The sequence below is a fragment of the Desmodus rotundus genome, chromosome 1 (assembly GCF_022682495.2).
Source record: "Desmodus rotundus isolate HL8 chromosome 1, HLdesRot8A.1, whole genome shotgun sequence".
Lineage (NCBI taxonomy): Eukaryota > Metazoa > Chordata > Mammalia > Chiroptera > Phyllostomidae > Desmodus > Desmodus rotundus.
In genome coordinates this window covers 56,330,849-56,349,425 of record NC_071387.1, presented here as the reverse complement: position 1 = coordinate 56,349,425, position 18,577 = coordinate 56,330,849, and the positions used below count along the sequence as shown (strand labels likewise).

At 41.5% G+C, this 18,577-nt stretch overlaps 1 protein-coding gene across 16 annotated transcripts in view; it reads left to right on the top strand.

Moving 5' to 3' along the window:
• The window catches only part of PTPRD (protein tyrosine phosphatase receptor type D), a 517,292-nt gene that overhangs the window by 494,649 nt on the left and 4,066 nt on the right, over positions 1-18,577 (top strand). For 15 of the 16 annotated variants that reach the window (XM_053924474.2, XM_053924452.2, XM_053924459.2 and 12 more), the window contains 6 exons: positions 7,254-7,539; positions 7,974-8,152; positions 8,993-9,119; positions 10,344-10,469; positions 14,050-14,204; positions 17,048-17,183. In XM_053924474.2, coding sequence (XP_053780449.1) covers positions 7,254-7,539; positions 7,974-8,152; positions 8,993-9,119; positions 10,344-10,469; positions 14,050-14,204; positions 17,048-17,183 — 1,009 coding nt within the window. The remainder of the gene's footprint in view (positions 1-7,253; positions 7,540-7,973; positions 8,153-8,992; positions 9,120-10,343; positions 10,470-14,049; positions 14,205-17,047; positions 17,184-18,577) is intronic. The other variant, XM_053924461.2, reaches the window with a different exon arrangement.

Below are 18,577 nucleotides of genomic sequence, written 5' to 3'. Positions count from 1 at the left end.
CTGTCTCTCCCTGAAGTCATTTTCTTTTGTTTTGTTTTGGCTTGTTTTTAAGGCAAAGTTCATCAATAATTTGGTTTGCCTTAGTTGAATTATTGTCATTCAGGAAGATAACTTAGATTTGGGGGGTTTTTTTGGTTTTACTTCATGGGTAACAGGGACCAGCCTGATGCTAGGCTTGATTTAAAAGTGCTGGCCTCTTCCCTTTTTGCTGGAATTTTCTGCGACATAATAAACGTACTAAATTGTGCTGGCCTCAGCCTGAAGCATAGGGTTATGCACTCTTTTTTTAAGTTATTTAGAAAAATCTGTCTCTGCGCTGGGCAACTACTCCGACAGAAAACAGATAAAAATAAGGGTGGTTTATCAGTTTCGCTGTTCTTATCGTGTTTCAGGGTGAAGGCTGTTGAAATGATGAAAAACAAACACCACTAACTAGGGCTCCGTCATTATCACTGCGACAGGGAGCTGAATTTTTCAGGATCAAAGAAAAATGCATTGCTTTCAGGTCCGCAATCCTTCATTCTGAGGGTGCGCTGCACGCAGCCGTGGGGACAGGTGAAAAATGGAGTGAACTGGGGAAGGGACCGAAATCCGTGCCGCTGTGGGAACTTGGGCATTCAAACACGCATGGGCTGGCACGCAGTTCAAAGCTCTGAATTTCCATCTTTCAGCTTCCTCAGGAAAGAAAAAAGCCAGTAGCGCCCGAGGTTGGTTATTTCTGAGCAACTGGAGTAAAGTGTAAGCGTGGCTTGTTTCCACCTCATAATTTTACTGTATAAGATCTGCCTTTACCTTTGCAAACAGGAATCAAAAATATCCCCATGCTGGGGGCTTTGGGGGATGTTTCTGTATACATTATTGATTCAGGAGAGAGCTTCCTGTGTTTAAAGTCATATTTTTAAAATTTTGCAACTCGGGTTGCGCACCTTCGATTTCCTTGGCACGGCAGTTGCCATAGAAATTATCAAATGCGGGAGACAGGAGAAAGCCGCTGCTGTTCCCCTCGAGGAGATTATTAACTGGAATAAACACACTAACCAGGAAACGTAAACAAGGTACGGCAGTTGCTAATGAAGAGGCAGAAATTGTCACAGGGACCCAAGGAGGAGCAATCCAAGCAGAGAGCCTTCGCCCAGGGCGCAGCCAGGAGGGTCCGGAAGGAAGGGCGGTATCAACAGGCAGGCACAGTGAGGAGGAGGAGGAAGGACCTGCATTTTCTCGGGCCCAGAGGTGGGGGAGCTGAAAATACGTCAGATTTGCCTGGAGCTGAGGGACAGTCATGACTCTTATAATTATTGCCTGTTTATTGACTATTTATGAACATGCAGTTATTTTAAGTAACTGCTGTTAATATAATTATATATTTAATAAAAATGTGATAAAACAGTACTTAAAATGGAAAATGAAGCTATGGAACATGCCCTTTTCCCCTCACTGCCTTTCAGCCACCCTGGCTTTCTCTTAGTTATTCAAATATGCAAAGCTATTTTCCATTCCAGGGCCTTTCCTTGTGATATTCTCTCTCCTCCAAAGCTTTTTTTTACCCTTTTCACTCACGAAATGATACCTGCCCTACTGTAGTAGTCTGCTAGGGCTGCCATAACAAAGTAGGACGAACTAGGTGCCTTAGACGGTTAAAATATATCTCGTCACAGTTCAGGAGGACAGAGGCCCGTTAGGGCTGGTTCTGGTGGGAGCGCCCCTCTTGGCCTCACACGGCCACTGGCCGGGGGTGTCCTCACGTGGGCCCCCCACCCGCTCACCCCCACCCCCCAACCCCCGCACAGCCTCAGAGAGCCAGCTCTGGCGTCTCTTCCTGTCCTCATGAGGTCCTCCTGGGTTCGGGCCCTACCATTCTGACTTCCTTTAACCTAGTTACCTTCCTGAAGGTCCTATCTCTGAATATAGTCCCCTGGGGGGTTAGGGTTTCAACAAGAATTTTTAGGGAACATGATTCAGTCAGAACAGGTACCACTTTACTAAATGACATTCTTCAGATGTGTTCTGCCATTACCCCACACTTGTAGCTCACAGCAGTTGCTGCGATTTATAATCATGTATTTACTCACATGATTATTTAATATCTAATCCCCCCACTAAACTGTCTTCTCCCTGAGGAAGGGACATCGTTTATTTTGCTTACCACTTTCCTGATGTCTTAGCACATAGCAGGCACTCAGTAAATATTTGCAGGATAATAGCCTGCACAGTCTTATGAAAGAGTATGTCGCAAATGTGGGTAGAAGAACAAAATAGTAGGCACTTCCCTGTCGGTCCCTGGGCGATGGGAATGGAAGAATTAGGAGAGTCAGTGTGTGCTGACCAAGTGTCATGACCAGCTCCGCCCACGGGGTGGGGGGTCGTATTTGCCAGCTTACTGGGTGTCAGTCTCCCACCAGGGCTGGTTTCAAGCCACAGATGTGACAGCACTGAACGATGCTCAGTGACACCCCATTATGTGATATCTTTTCACCTCAGGAGCATAAATGTAAAATAATTAAGGAGCAGTGTGTTTTGAGTCTTATCTTTATTTTTAACATATTTGTTTGAGCAGAATGTCTGAGAACCTCACAGTTGGCTTTTGCCAGCTCCAGCACACCATTGATGAATAGTTGAATAAAATAGTAGAGGTTGAATGCACAGAAATGTATAATTTATTGTGCAGGGCAAGAGGGAAACACAGGCTAAGCTGATTCTTAAATTTTAGACCTGAATGTCACAGAAAGAATGAGCGTGAGAAGAGCAGATCTGAGCAGAGAAGAAGCTGATTAATCTGGGACTCTTTTACTTCTAAAGAAACTCCAGGGCAGTTGGAAGTCGAGGGCTCCCCTTACGCTCAAAGAAAGGGCTCTCGCATAGGAATCAGTAGTTTTGCTGAACCACGAAGGGGAATGAGAGAAAGGAGGATGGAACTTTGGGGATACCATCTACATTTGGGGGGCTGGCAGAGGTGTGTAAATTAGGGAAAGACATACAAATGGAAAAATCCAGAGAGCCAGGAGAATAATCAGCACAGGGAAAAATATTACTGAGGAATGGTCTATAAGGGTGTTGGTAGGTTTCTGAAGATGACAGGGCTCCCCTTTGAGTTTGGTTTCCAACTTGATTGAACTTCAACCCCGCCATGGAGTGCGTGGGACCATTGCAGGGGTCACAGTTCTTTTTAGCTAATGTTATGTGCTACTTGTTTCAGGTTACTTTGTGTTTGAGATAATTATAAAATTTTCTCTGCCTATCATCAAGCCCAAAGGGATTACCTCTGCTGTTTCCCATACTCCCTCAGTCCATTTCATAGAAACCAAGGAAGAAAGACTTTTCAAGAAACCTGCATTAGGAATAAACACTACTAAAGGAATGTTATTGAGGAGTGAGCCACAAGAAAGTCACCGTGCTTGGCAATCGTTGCTGACTCAGATGACAGAGAGCCATGTGAAGCAATGGTGGTATCGATCCCGTGAAGTTTGGTGCTAAAGTTTAGCATCCAGAGTTTGCACTTGAGTTCCTGTGCGGCCACTTACCCTTAGCGCCATGCGTTCAGGACAGCTCCCAGAGGGTGTGAGTCACAGCAGGGAAGAGGAACCGGGCACCACGCCCTGTGGAGGGAGGCAAGGCACTTACTGCCATCTCATTCAGCGTACCAGTGTGTGGGGAAGCAGAGAATCCTCCAACATTAGAAAGGATTTATTGGAAGTAAAGGGAGAAAAGTGAAAGCAGCTCAAGGGTGTAGATTAAAGCAAAGTTTGAAAACCTAATCCTAAATTGCCCAGCGATAATCCTGTCATAATTTTCCCACAGTTAGCACTGCCCGTTCCTTATCAGCGTCAGAGGTTGGAGTTTGTGTCTACGAAGTAACTGCCTCTTCCTTTACGTTACTTATCACTGTCAGGGTTGCAGGAAGAACAGAAAAACAAGGGAAAAGTTAAGTGACTTTCTCAAGGACACCTCTACTATTTAAACCCCCCAACACGTCTTTGTCTTAGGACGTGACACATGGTTCCAAGGGTCACTCCTTCCCTATCTTCCATATGAACACCCAGACTGGGCAGCTAGTAATCGTCTGTGTTTGGGGGAAGAAAAACTAAGTTTCTCACAAGTCATAATCTCTCTTCTTTTTTTTCTTCCCACAATTCATGATTTAGACTCAGGCGCATATTTTATTGTTTCCCTCCCTCATTTTTTCGGGAAAAAGATGCATCGTTACCACCATGAAAAGGTTGCTATCACATGGATCTGGAGATATTTCTAACAGTTTTGCAGGATCCTGTGGTATCTGTCTGCCATAATATAGAACCGTGCATAATCCAGACATTTGGAATGGTCTCCGGTGCATATTTTGAGAAAAATATTCTTGCCATTAGCTAGAATTGATTTCACATACAAGGCTCGAGGATAAGGCTTACTGTGTGGTTTCCACTTGGAAGAATTGCACAAAGTTGTATCCATTTAGAAAGAGTGCACAATTAGGATGATGAAAGAACATGGAAAACGAAACAGAAGCTATTCATAGTCTTAGAACCTACCAAACATGGGGCTGCCTCCCTTCCCCAGGTTAAGTCTTACTGAGTTTCTTGTAAGGGCAATGTGATGGCATATCAAGAGACCGAGGACGACTCAAAAGGTTTTCCTGCCCCCCCCTGCTGCTCATCAAGGGACTGTGGAGCAGTCTTCAGGCATCCCTGCACAGTTCTGAACCTTGGTCAAATGTAGGACTTCTTTCACTGACCAGAGAATCCCGTCCCTCCTCAGTAGGCTGGCCGGACCTGGATGGGCTGCTCCTTGCGGAAGGCCTCCCATGCCAATCACTCGTCCATTCACTTAGTTCCTGAACTCTGACTGCGTGCTTGGTGCAGGGCACACCAAGTAACAGGAATGCAGCTCCTGCTCTTGAGAGATGCTCTTTTATTTATGGACGATGGCCCTACCAGACTTAATAATTCGTTGTCACCGGGACTGTAGTAGAGTGTTAGTTAAGACACCACCAGTTCAAGGGATTCTGCCACGCAGGGTGATGAATCCCGCCTGCGAGGTAGGGGATGGGAGGGCGGACATTATCAGGATGGGGAGTGTGAGGAAAAACTTACCATTTCACAGGTTTGTGTGGTAGAACAAACTAAATAAAATGGGCCTTTGTGGTTCTCAGCGCATGAGGTTTCTGTACATGCTAAGAAATGCGCTCTCGTTTCCAAGTCTGTGTCCCAGAAGTCTTTTACAGTCCATCTCAGTGGTATGTCATGCTGTGGTTTAAACCCTGAATGGAGTCTGAGAATCAGTACCCAGAGACTCTCTGATTAGTGAGTTATTTTTTGTTCTTGACAGGGCATAAAATGATGTGAGCAATTTTTAAATAGTGGTTATATCATATTCCCACTTAACCTCATCGACAAGTATCAGGGCTCCTATGTGGAAACTGGATTTGATCTCTACTGCTCAGTAGTTAAATGAAGGTATTACTTGTTGCAAAATGCTCACATACCACCATGCAGCTACTTGACACTGGAAACTGCCATTTAAGTTGAATCAAGTCCCCTCGTGCTCATTAAATCCATTCATTTGGAGTCGTAAGTTCCTCGCACAGGCACCTCACTAGGCCCATAGTTTCACGAGGAGCTCCCGGAGAGCCAGCGGTGTGATTGCAAAAGCCGCTCCTTCTCTTTCTGTTCCAGCCTCCTCAATTCACCCTGCTTCCTGTTTATCCAGCCATGGTGCAAATGCCACATCACCCCCAAAAATAACACGTTTCCTTTCTTATATTATAAATAGTTATAGGAAGTGTTTTCTTCATGACAGACTCTGAGATCTTTAAGACGGGACCTACGTCATCTTTAATGTTGCATCCCCTAAGTTACTTAGAAAGTACTTCATTGTTCATTGAATGAAGCGAAGGACAGATGGACAAATAAACGAACACATAGATCCACAAATGGCAGGGACAGTGGTGTGGAGCGTGTGAAGGAGGCCGTCTGTTCCTTGGTATGTAAGGTGGTGACATATACCTGTACCTGTTGATTAACGTCTCCCAGCCAGGTGAACATCCATGACCAAGGATTTGGTAAGACACAAACAAGGCTTACCTAGAGATTGACGAACACAGATGTATTATTTTGATTTTTTTTTTTTCAACACTGGAGGAAATCCCAAAGTTTCAACTACCAGACTCTGTGATCCAGGTCAGTGAATTAGGTTGTCTCCCTGGAACGGGAGACCGTGTCTTCGTCACCCTTTTACCTCGTCTTCTTTGAACTGGTTTTCACCAACTGAAGAGTGGCCCATAGGTCTGGAAGTGATGGAGTTTAGAAATGGCTCACAGCTGCTTCACACAGAGTGAGGCTTTCGTTTTCCCACAGAGAATACTTGAATTGTACCTGGAATTTCAAAACATATTCAACTCTGAAAGAAAAGGGAGTGAAAACTAGGAACACACCCACACTCTCTAGTGATTGCTTTTTATTAAGAATTTTTTCCACTGAGAACACCCTGTACTATTTTTAGTACGCAACAACATTTTACTATTTCAATTATATACTTCCCACTAGGTTGGTCTTAGAAGCTCCTTGCTGATTTCTACAGTATGAAATATTTCAAGTTGAGTGATTTACTAGGTTTGTGTTTTTTTTGTAAATTGAACTAAAATAGACTGAGGTTTTGTGAAAAAATATATAGCCTACTTAGATCTTGACCATTTAAAAAATATTTTCTATTTTTTTTACAGATTTTATTTATTTATTTTTAGAGAGGGGAAGGGAGGGAGAGAGAAAGGGAGAGAAACATCAATGTGTGGTTGCCTCTCGCACATGCCCTGCTGGGGACCCGGCCCACAACCCAGGCATGTGCCCTGACTGAGAATCGAACCCGGGACTCTTTGGTCTGCAGGCCAGCACTCAGTCCACTGAGCATACCAGCCAGGTCTAAAAATATTTTCTAATATAAACAGCCTAAATGTCTGTGTTTGTTTCTCATAACAGTTTCAAAATAATGTCATTTGTGTTATGGGATCAAGTAGTATAGTAATTATGGATTGAATATTTTTACATGTTGAAACCAAACTAACTTTCACTTGGTATATTGTTCCCTACCCACTGGTTATGGAGACTTGATAATACTTTTGCTCTAGAGTGTTCTAGAACTATCACAGTAGTTATATGAGTAGAATTAATGAAAATAAAACCTACTTAATATGAATAGTGAAAGTAATTGTATTATACGTTAGTTTCCTGGTAGATTTATTTACACTCTTCTCTTTGTTTTTCTTGTAGTGCGGGAGTTGGCCGGACGGGCTGTTTCATTGTAATAGATGCCATGTTAGAGAGAATAAAGCATGAAAAAACTGTAGATATTTATGGCCATGTAACTTTAATGAGAGCCCAGAGGAATTACATGGTTCAAACAGAAGACCAGTACATCTTTATCCACGATGCACTGTTAGAAGCAGTGACTTGTGGAAATACCGAAGTGCCAGCTAGAAACTTGTATGCCTACATTCAGAAGCTGACACAAATAGAAACAGGAGAGAATGTCACAGGAATGGAGCTCGAATTTAAGGTATGATATTGGGTGTGATGTGGTAAGTCAGGAGCAAGTCACACTGGGATTGTCTTTGAGTAGTGGCTTCACTTCCTTAACCTTCCAAATTTGTCAAGTTACGAGATTTCCCTTGGCCTTTGCCTCAGGTGTCTGACTATCTATAATAAACCCTTGCTTCCTCTTTTCCTTTTCTACTCCATGTTTCCTAGTAAGACCTTGGGCTCTGCGTACCCTAATTTAGACTGAGAGATCATACTCTTGGAACATATTTAAAAATTCAGTAGGCTATATGGAGTCCATTAGGCAGAAGTGAAAAGCAGTGCAGCTTGAAGAGTCATTTGCTTTAAAGTAAACAAAACCTTTATGTCTAAAGAGGAAATCTTGGGGCTGTTGCATTCAAACCATAGGCTGAAATTATCTGCGTTGGATTTTTCCTTTTATCTGTTCAACAGCGTCTAGCCAGCTCTAAAGCTCACACCTCAAGATTCATCAGTGCCAATCTTCCGTGTAATAAATTCAAAAATCGCCTTGTTAATATTATGCCATATGAATCCACAAGGGTGTGCCTGCAGCCTATCCGAGGAGTAGAAGGCTCTGATTACATCAATGCCAGTTTTATTGATGGATACAGGTATGTACTTCTGTTCCCCTGACAGTCCAAAGCCTTGCCATTCCCATGCGCCCTAGTTTCGTAGCCAGAATGAATTTTATCTCCATTCAAAGCATTTTCTTACCGCATAGGTCAACATTCAGTCCCTCGGTATTTGTTCTTTATTATTTTGGAGAGGGGTAAGAGAAAGCAGTCATGGAGTGTTGAACTTGGCCTTCTGCCCTCTTCTTTCAGAAGCCGTTTGGATGTGGAAGGAGTTAATAAAAAAGCTCTTCTGCACCACATTTCATAAATTCAGTAGATTATGTAAGAGTCATATCTTCAAAATGACGCTGCACAACTGTTTCTTTTTTCTTTTTTTTAATTAAACATTTTTTATTGTTATTCAATTACAGTTGTATGCCTTTTCTCCCCTTCCCTCCCCCCCACCCCAGCTGAACCCACCTCCCTCCCCCACCATCCCCCCCCCATTTTGTCCATGTGTCCTCTATATTAGTTCCTGCAATCCCCTCTTCCCACTGTCCCCACCCCACTCCCCCCTGGCCACTGCTAGACTGTGCACAACTGTTTCTTACATGATCTGTATGGCACATGAAATTGAGTATTAGCATTGCACTAAAATTTAAATAGTAATGATATAGACATACATCATAATATTACCAAAGCAATTTCTCTTGCAAAGTCCCCAACATGCATTAACTATTCTTATTTGATTACATAATCTTAACGAAAATGTATGGCAATTACATTAATAATATATTTTCAGTTTTTATTACTGGATTTGATGTTTACATAGCAAATGTGAGCCTTTGAATGTTTTCTGATTTCTTTCACATGCTCTTTTCGTTCTCTGTAATCCAGACAACAGAAAGCCTACATCGCTACTCAGGGGCCCTTGGCAGAGACCACCGAAGACTTCTGGCGGATGCTCTGGGAACACAATTCCACCATCGTTGTGATGCTCACCAAGCTGCGTGAGATGGGCAGGGTGAGTGTCTCCACGTAAGACGTTCACTTCATGGAGAAATGAGATTTTCATTTCCATCACTCGATTGCCAGTCCATTTCTTTGAAATTCAGAGCACTCCAGAAACATTTGGGCTATTCATTACTCTGGGTTGGTTTTTAACTTACAAAGCTACATCAAGTTCTTCCATGTGTGTATTTTGAAGAAAGATCTAGTATTCTGTTTTCAGTGAAACACAGTCACAGAGACACATAAGGAAGCAGATGCCCCTGTTTAACTTACATCCTGACTCTCAACATATTCTTATTTCTTTTCACTCTGGACAAGCTGGAGTTTCCTGAGCAATTGTGCCATCATTTCTCTGTAGGAAGGAACATAACTTTCTTTCTTCCCTGAGGCAAATTCTTACTTGCGCACCATCCACCCACCACTGAATAAAGTGTCGGAAAGTTACATATGATTTTCTGAGGTAATCTCAGATCTACTTTTAAAAAATGATTATTCTGAAAATATACATGAAATAGTGTTCGAGACACATGAGGACTTCCCACTTATTTCAATAGATGCAAGCAAGCACTTTGCCTTATTTGCTTGTGATACTGTCTCTCTCTTTTCTTGGTATGAATTAAATGGTAGAGATGTATCTAAAACCCAGCTCTTAGGGCCTACAGAGGGAAAAAGAGAAAAAAAACCTAGGAAACTGACTTGACTATTCTGATGTGTCATTGACTCTGAGACACAGCAAAGTCATTAAACTGCCCGGACTCTGGTTTCCTCAGCTGACACAGGAGATTGGACCAGGTCAATTGAGAGCTTTCTTTCTGCGTTCACACTTGATGGTTCTCTTCATTCCAAACCACAGTGGTGCAAGTCTACTTGGGTGGTGCAATACGTGATTGACATGACCAGCATTGTGTCCAAGGGCTGATGTAATTATTTGGATAACTTGTAGGTATGAAAATGCTTACCCTATCCAAGTATTCAATTCAATGGATGTGTATTAGCTCCTAATATGTTCCAAGTACCGAACTTGATTCTATGGGCAAGAATTGAACCACAGAATTTCTGTGTCATCAGGAAACTCATGTATTTCAAAAAACAAAAAAAAAATGAGTCACATGCAATTGGAATGGGCTTGAATTTTGAAATTGCATTAATGAGAGATAGAAATATATAGATAACTAGATGACAGATGTAACTGTATTTGCATTTTTGTATAGTTAACATTAATGTTCTCTCCTTTCAGGAGAAATGTCACCAATACTGGCCGGCGGAACGATCTGCCCGATACCAGTACTTTGTCGTAGATCCCATGGCCGAGTACAACATGCCACAGTACATCCTGAGAGAATTCAAGGTCACAGATGCCAGGGTAAGTTCGCACAGTCTTATGCTCTTAATTGTTAGCTGAAAAGGACTCTATCTAAAATGCCCCTCTGGGAGAAGAAACATTTCCCAGGGACCCTATTCCCAAAGTGAAAAGAAATCACTCATCCTGGGTGACTTTTTTTTTTTAAGGTAAGAGTAACTTTTCTTCTATCTGGCAAATGTTCTCACAAACCCAGTTTGGCTTCTTCTCAAATGCAACATCTGGCAGCTCAACTCTGGGATTTGCATTTGGTGCGTGTGTGCTGGGAAGCATTTACTGATTGGTTGGCTGTGCTTACCTTCACCTTCTGGGTTCATTCTCTTTGGAACTTTCTTGACTTCTTCATTACTTGAGGCTGTAAATATGTTGTTGTTTTGCAAAGCCCTTTAGGTCACGTGGGCTTGGAGGTTAATTCGGTATGATTTTAAATCTGCAGAGCAAATGGCATTTTTTTTAGAAGAATCTGACAAGCTTTGCACATTCTAACTTGATTGCTGGCGTGGTTTACTCCTTGGTGTGCTAATCTGTCTGTCCGTGAGAGCGCTGCACCCACGACCCTTGTTGGGTAATTTTCAGTCTGCATTTCTTGTCTAGATTGCTGAGTCCAAAGTTCAGCTCTGATGTAAGACGTCTGTGCATAAACTTTAATATCCTTGCCTTCAGCCACTCTCAACTGTGATTACAAACACATCTCAGGACAGAGGGGACTCGTCCAAAGCCCTGCTTTGTCTTTGGAGCTGTCACAGTGGGTGGGTCCAGTCGAACTCCCCCTGTAAAGCTAGTTACTTGATCCATTGTTCTTTCTAGAAAGCTGCTTTCTCAACCAGTCCTTATATTTAGAAATCATCTGCTAATCCCCAAAACTGAGGCCCTGGCTGTTGACCTAAAGTGAAAGAGAAATTGGTTAGCAGGCTGATGGGCCCAGCTGACAGACCTGTTAATGGCAGAAAACCTGAAGTCTTAACCACTCTGAAAGGCCGTGTACACAAGGCAGCCGTGCAGTTCCTAGGTCTCTTTTTTGAATTGCCCAAGTAAGAATGCCTTGGTGACCCACCCATGGTTTAAAAAATAATAATACCCTTTCAGAATTTGAAGCCAGATATGTAAGTGAAAATGTTCCTTGCATCCTAAGCAAACTCAGCAACCATTTCTAACAATAAGGAGTGGTTGCCAGGCTCTGTAAATGCCAGAGACACCTGCTTTACCACCCCTCACTTGCTCAAATTAAACCTGATCACAATACGCAAGGAAACAGTGAAGCAGAAACTTGTTCATGTGTTTTTTTTTTTATAGGCTCCCTGTGATTGAATAATTTTTCTAGCTGCCATAACATTTGCTGTTTGTGCTCCTAGTGTGTTTCTAATCTCAGCTTCCCAGCTTAGAAAGCAGGTTGGCACCTGAGGGTACAATGTTGTTAAATAGGTACCCTATAAATGGAGTCAAATGGTCTCTCCTCCAAAGAGTAAGGTTTATGCTAAAGACCTCTTCTTGCTATAAAAGCAACTGTGGTCAGAAATGAAATCCCCAGGACATTCAGAGGAGGACAAATCTGCATTAGCCTCTGGCTTCCCTTCCTGTGCCTTTCAAACCTTTTCCAGAAACAGAGGGAAGTAAATCATGCTTCCATGGTAACCAAGTTAGTTATGGGGCCAAGCATTTATTTCCATATTCATCAGTGTTCTCACAAAGTTGATGTGATCTTCCTGTTTTACATCCATCCACAAATGATGCCAGTCAGAAATACACCCCGTTTCACTAGAAACCACCAGGCTGGCTGATGTGTGCGCATCTTGAGTTGAGCCATCCCCTTGTCTCAGTGTGAATGAATGAGAAACACTGAGACTGTCTACAACGGGGCCCCCTCAAAAACCAGAATTATCTTCTGGAGGGCGGGCCCCTTGCAGGCTTCCCCAGACAGGTGAGTGCTCTGGGAACCCATCTGTATCAGGGTACCAGCTGGCATTGTTGTAAGAGGCTGTATTCAGCGTCTGTGAATTTTTTTTTAATCTTTCAGTGCATTTGCCCATTTCATGAGAGGTGATTTACAGTGCACCTGCCCCCACCGTGCTGGGTGTTCAGTAGTTTTTTGGCAAAAAACAGCATGACCCCCATGCCCCACCCTCCCTATTCACCGGATCTCACCCTAAGCACCTTTTTTTTGTTGTTGTTTCCCTGATGAAAAGAGTCCTCAAAAAGAAACATTTTGCCAATGTGGAAGAGGTGAAACAAACAAAAAGAAAAAAAGCAGAAGCACTTAAAAGGCATCAAAATCAACAAGTTCAAAAACTACTTTGAGGAGTGGCAAAAAGTCTCATTAGGTGTATTGCCTTAAATGGAGAGTACTTTGAAGGTGACTAATGTTTAAACATGTAAGAATAAATACACAATTTTTGATAAATCAATCCCAGGTTTATTTTGGAGGGTCCCCCCGCATACTTACCCAGAACCGTGGGAACATGCTAACCAGTACCCAAAGAACTTTCATCGGGGAAGAGGTGATATAGAACTGAAAAGGAGGAACAACTTGGGGCCTTAAATTGGGAGCAGGGCTTCTTCAAGCAGGACCTGCCCTCTAAGCTTATACTTTGGATTCTCTCCCTCTGTCTGTTGATTTTGGATAGAAAGGTAAAGGGCATGTTGTGATTCCTGCTTCTGTAAGCAGAAGGCCCCTTCTGCTTTCGTTGTGCTTCCAAAAATGCTGTAAAACTCCAGGAGGAATCAGAAATGCCTTAGTATCTTCTTTTCAAACAATTTATACTTTAAATCAAAGCAATTTTGCCTAATCACTGTAGAAAAGAAAGTCGTCTCTTGCATCTGGCTTGTTTTCTTTCTGTGTTTAGATTTGTCGGAGTTAAACCCCCCATAGACGCCTTTAATTCCTGCAGTCAGCCAGGAAGAGTCCTTTTTGAGAATGGAGTGTTTATTTGCTAATAATCTGTTCGATCTACTTGAGGGATGCCTGACTTCCTACTCAACAGCATAGCCGGTCACGTGGCACACTTGTGACTCCCGCCATTGTCTGGACACTGTGTGCCTCTGAGACGTGTGGGCCATGCAGGTTAGCAGCAGCTACCTAATTTGTGTCAGATCTTTTCAGTGTCACTCTTTGTCACTTGACAGTGACAGAAATAAGCAAGCATAGCAGATGTGAAGTTGTGTCAATAGCAAATGCTGCGTTCTAGATGACATGCCTGGATGTGCTTTTCGATACTAAAAAGTTACTGGGTTCTGAAATTTTTGAACTAGAGCGTATAGATTCCCCCTTGGTTTTGAAGACAAAGTTTGGGTCTCAAACATATGATAATATAGGAACTAGCTGGCTCTTTACTGTATGAGGTTTGTGACTGGGCGCTGTGCGAGCAAACAAATTTGCAATGGAAATGTATGTGAATGGAGACACAGAGCAGATAAGACACTGAGTGTAACTAAGTTTCTAATTAAATATGCTGCTAACTTTTTCCCTTTTTTTTTTTCTTTTGTTTTTCTTTTTGGAAAAACGATCATGCTTGCTGATGTGGTCTGTGCACTGGCTGAATCCTCCTGGTGTCCTCCGCGGTGACCGGGTATGGCTTTCTCCCTGAAGGACGGCCAGTCCCGAACAGTGAGACAGTTCCAGTTCACCGACTGGCCGGAGCAAGGCGTGCCAAAGTCTGGAGAGGGATTTATTGACTTCATTGGCCAAGTCCATAAAACGAAAGAGCAGTTTGGCCAAGATGGACCCATTTCAGTCCATTGCAGGTGAGTTAAGAATCAGGAGTGATGAGTTTCCAGTTGTGATTAATGTGATGGTAACTATGAAAATATGTTTATTACCTATTTATTGTTGATACAAGATTCTTGGAGTGAATCTGCAGAACAGAAACTTCATTCTCAAAAATGTATTGTAAAACCTAAAGCAAGGCTCATTTCTCTTTCCTTCCATAAAAGGAAAATAACTATAGGAAGATTTTTATCCCAAACTTTACCTCTTGTGACAAAAAACCAAACCGAGTTTATGTGGCCTGTTTCACCTTAAACAGGAGTGATTGGTACATTCCCTCGCCATAACTGTTCAGTTAATCACTCCTTACTTGTTTTGCATTCATACTGTTACACTGATAACTCTCTGTAGATGTCTCGCTCCAGTGTTTGTCTTCTTGGGAAAACTATAAATAGTTTTCAAGCCTTAATGACAATACTAATTCTTGCCAGTCAGTAAGTGATTAGAATGGTACCTCAGTTAAAATTGTAATTTGTTTGAAAATTGTGGCTATCTCAGAAAATGAAGCACCTTAAAGTTAATTATTTTTAATAGTTTCCACAGAATATCATTGAAGTTAATAGAAATAGAAAGTGAATGGTTCAGAACACTCACTCACCATAAATTTAGTGCTTTTGGAAGTTTCTGGGCAAAAATTTTCCAGCAAAGGGAAGTCACCTATTTTTATTCGAACAAATATACTTTAGGATTCTAGTGACTCTTGAAGTCTCAGTTTCTAATTTCTTTATGGTCAAAATCTTGAGAGAATTTATTTAAAAATTGATTTTGCTTCAAGAAAAAAAAAAAAACCTGTACTATAGTTCCCAGGGTCTCAAGATAGAAGACATATTAGACTCAGGCTTCGAAACATCTGAGTTCTAGCTCCCCTTCTGTCAACGCGTAGCTCTGTGACACCAGGGAAACTTCTCTGAACCTCAGTTTTCTCAGCTGAGCTCTGAGATCCTGCCTAGCACCCTGTTTCCCAGACATTATGTAGTATATAAGAGACAGACCACATTTAAAAGTATTTGTTTGTTTAATTTGTTGAGTTATTCAAAATCCTTTGCTCTCGACAACCAAAGAGCATGTGGGAAACGGCGCACGGACGTGTGTTCAGACAAAGTGGCTGATATATATTGGCCTTCAATTACCTGGATATTCCCCTTTATTTTCCACATAATTTGCCCAAATGCTAATTCAAGCTTTTCCCATACAAAGAAAAGAATCTATATGATACATATTTTTAACTTTAGCCATTCCCATATGTATATAAGGGCGTGTGAGAGAGAGAGACTTCCCACTGCTTTTGTCATTACTAGATGCTTCTAACACACCAACAGTATAAATGCTATGACATATTATTCATATACAATGTATATAGTAAAGACTTCCAGTTATTTGGGATTATCCTAGAAAATACCACTTCTTTTATTTATAACTCATTAAACTAACATGATAAAGTTAATAATTCAGAAGTCATAAGACCAATATATGTTATTTTCCTGAAAGCATCTGGGAGAAAGCCAAAAAACCTCTATTTTTGTTACATTTGAGAAATTAAATCAAGATAAGTAAGACTCTAGAGTACATAGACCATTCAACAAAAAGATCATAAATCATAGCCTCTCAGGATTAAGACAGACTTTCAAGGTTGAAAGGGACCTTCAAGGTCATCTACTCCATCTTAGCAGAGAGCCTCGAAGGCCCCTGGACATCCTCAGCTACTTTGTAAAGACTACCCATGGATTTTAAAGCCTCAGTTAACATTTGTTAGGACTCTTTAGAAAGCCCAGTTTATAAAGGGACACACTATTTATATGCCTGTCAGCTACATTCCTAAGTAAATGAGTCCATCCATTTTCTACAGCCTGTACCCAAGCGTTACACAGGCCGTTTAATTAGGATCCAGAAATGTAGGGATCTTTCAGATTATTCACTGTTCTCCTCATTACCTAAACCTCCAGATACTCTCCAACTTCTTAAGAACACAAAAGCTATGAATTAATTTTCTTCTCTTACTGCACTGAAGAGTCTGAAATTATCTTAAAACAATAAAGAAAACAGAGAGAAACTCAAAACCTTGGTAATGTAGTGAAAAGAATCCTGATGTTTTAGCTCCTGGACTTTTAAAAATGATAGATATCTGTATAGCTAAATGGCTCTTAACCAGTTTTTCGTTTTTAGGTTAGAGACCTCTATTAAACAGAAAAATATATACCTTACACAATCCATACGTGAGAGATATTCATTGCCACTTCTTGAAGACTGAATTATGATTCCATCACAAAAATACCCCGTTAAAGTATTTCTTTTCTCATATCAGAAATATATAAATTTGAGTCATCGATACACCTTATTTATGTGTCTGTCTAGGGGATGGGGCGTCCTGAGCAGGTCTTCAGTGGCTGTGTGAAATAACTCACACACTATTAAACTCGACAGTGCTCCATTTATCTCGCCTTGTCTGTTTCATATTCTAAAAATACGAAGCAGGCAAGGTTTACAATTTCAGGATCTGTGTGAAGCGTGGAAATCTATAATTATTTACTCTTCCCTTTATTTTACAATGTGTTTTCTTGATTTTCCCCAAAAGGCAGATGATCCCAGTTGAAAAGTCATTTTGCTTCATAAGACGTAATCCCAATCACCCCACATTCATTCTCACACGCTACCGTGACGCGTTATCCCGAGAGTAGCCGTGCTGCGCTCCTACCACCACCTTTCTCTGCATATTGCTGTGGGGAAACATGGTGTATTTTGAAAGCTGGTGTCCACTTACAAGACAATGTCACTGTGACTATGAGCATCTCATCCAGTAACGCCACCTTTGTTTGTGCCACAGTGCGGGTGTGGGAAGAACTGGAGTCTTCATAACACTCAGCATTGTCCTGGAAAGAATGAGATACGAGGGAGTTGTAGATGTCTTCCAGACTGTCAAAATGTTAAGAACACAACGACCAGCCATGGTACAGACAGAGGTGAGAAAAACCCTCATGAGCCAAACAACAAATCTTATTAGCCAGGACCCGCTGGAGTCCAGCGACTCTCAACACCAGAGGCAAAGCGCAGGGACACATTGTAGGAAAAGCATCAAATGGTTAAATGTGTTGAACCTCATTTATCTCCTCTTTGAATGGTGTTGACAGCGTCAGTGGCTTAGAGTTGTTTTGAGAGTTATGTGAGTTTACATATTAGATTGAACCATATTACATTGCCACTAATCATTTTTGGCCTATAAAAATTACACGTATTTTTATGTAAATATATATCAAGATCACAGTGCCTGGTTTGTAATAGACTCTCAGCCCATTTTTACATCACTTTCTTTCTGTATTCCAGGGTGTTGCATATTAACTACTCTATATTTCATTCCTTAGTAGTAGTTATTTTAAATATGTGGATCCTGGGTATGCCCTAGAGAAATTAGCCCCTCCCCCCCCACCATTTTCTAGTCCAATAATTAATATGGAAATTCTCATGTTTCTCAGAATAATATAAGTTCATGATTTAGCCAGTCTGGCTCATTGACTAATCATTTCTAAGGATAATATGAGTGATAGACTGTGTTTCTGTTTTACAAAAGGCCAACAAGTTCTATAATTTATATGTGTTCCTGAATTCATCACCCACAATATCGTTCAGACTTCGATTTCAAAACAGTGCAAGCATTTGGCTTGCGATACTCAAAACATTATGTCAGCTCGACAAACTTAATGGGTGTTGGGGGTGACAGAGGGAAATTGGACGTTTCAAAAGCCTTAACAGTTAGCCAAGCAACTTACTGTGACAAGATAAGAAAGCAAACTCCATTTATTTTGCATTACCATTTTTATTGTACAAAAAATGCACATTTAAGCAAAATAGAAACTATCTACTTTCAGCCCCATTGGCTACTGAAAATAAGTTTCTTTTATGAGTAAAATCCTACTTTTTCCTCATCCTTTCTCCTCTGTAAATTATAATTTTTCCATCTCTCCAACAATGCCCCAACATATTCCAATATGACAGTGTTCTTCCCTGTCTGAAAAAGGACACATGTCGTACCGTGTTATTTTAGAGTGGCCTTCTTAGGACAGACAGCTGGCAAGCATACTAAACTAGGTCAGATGGCACAGGGATTTTTTTTATGTGGGCAGCCCGTCTTGTGTTGCCATTTTCAGGGGTTGAAAATCTTACAATCCAGAGCTCTGAGTAAATGCTTTGTATGCCTCCCTCACTTACACCAGAACATCAGAAATGGTAATTCTGACTGGAGGCAGCAAGGCCTACTGTCTAGTGAGGTTTTTGTTTGTTTGTTTTTAATTTAAATTCTGCTGGCACTAGCCCAGGAGATAAATGCATCTAAGTTTTTCTCAGGACAGTGTGTGTCCGC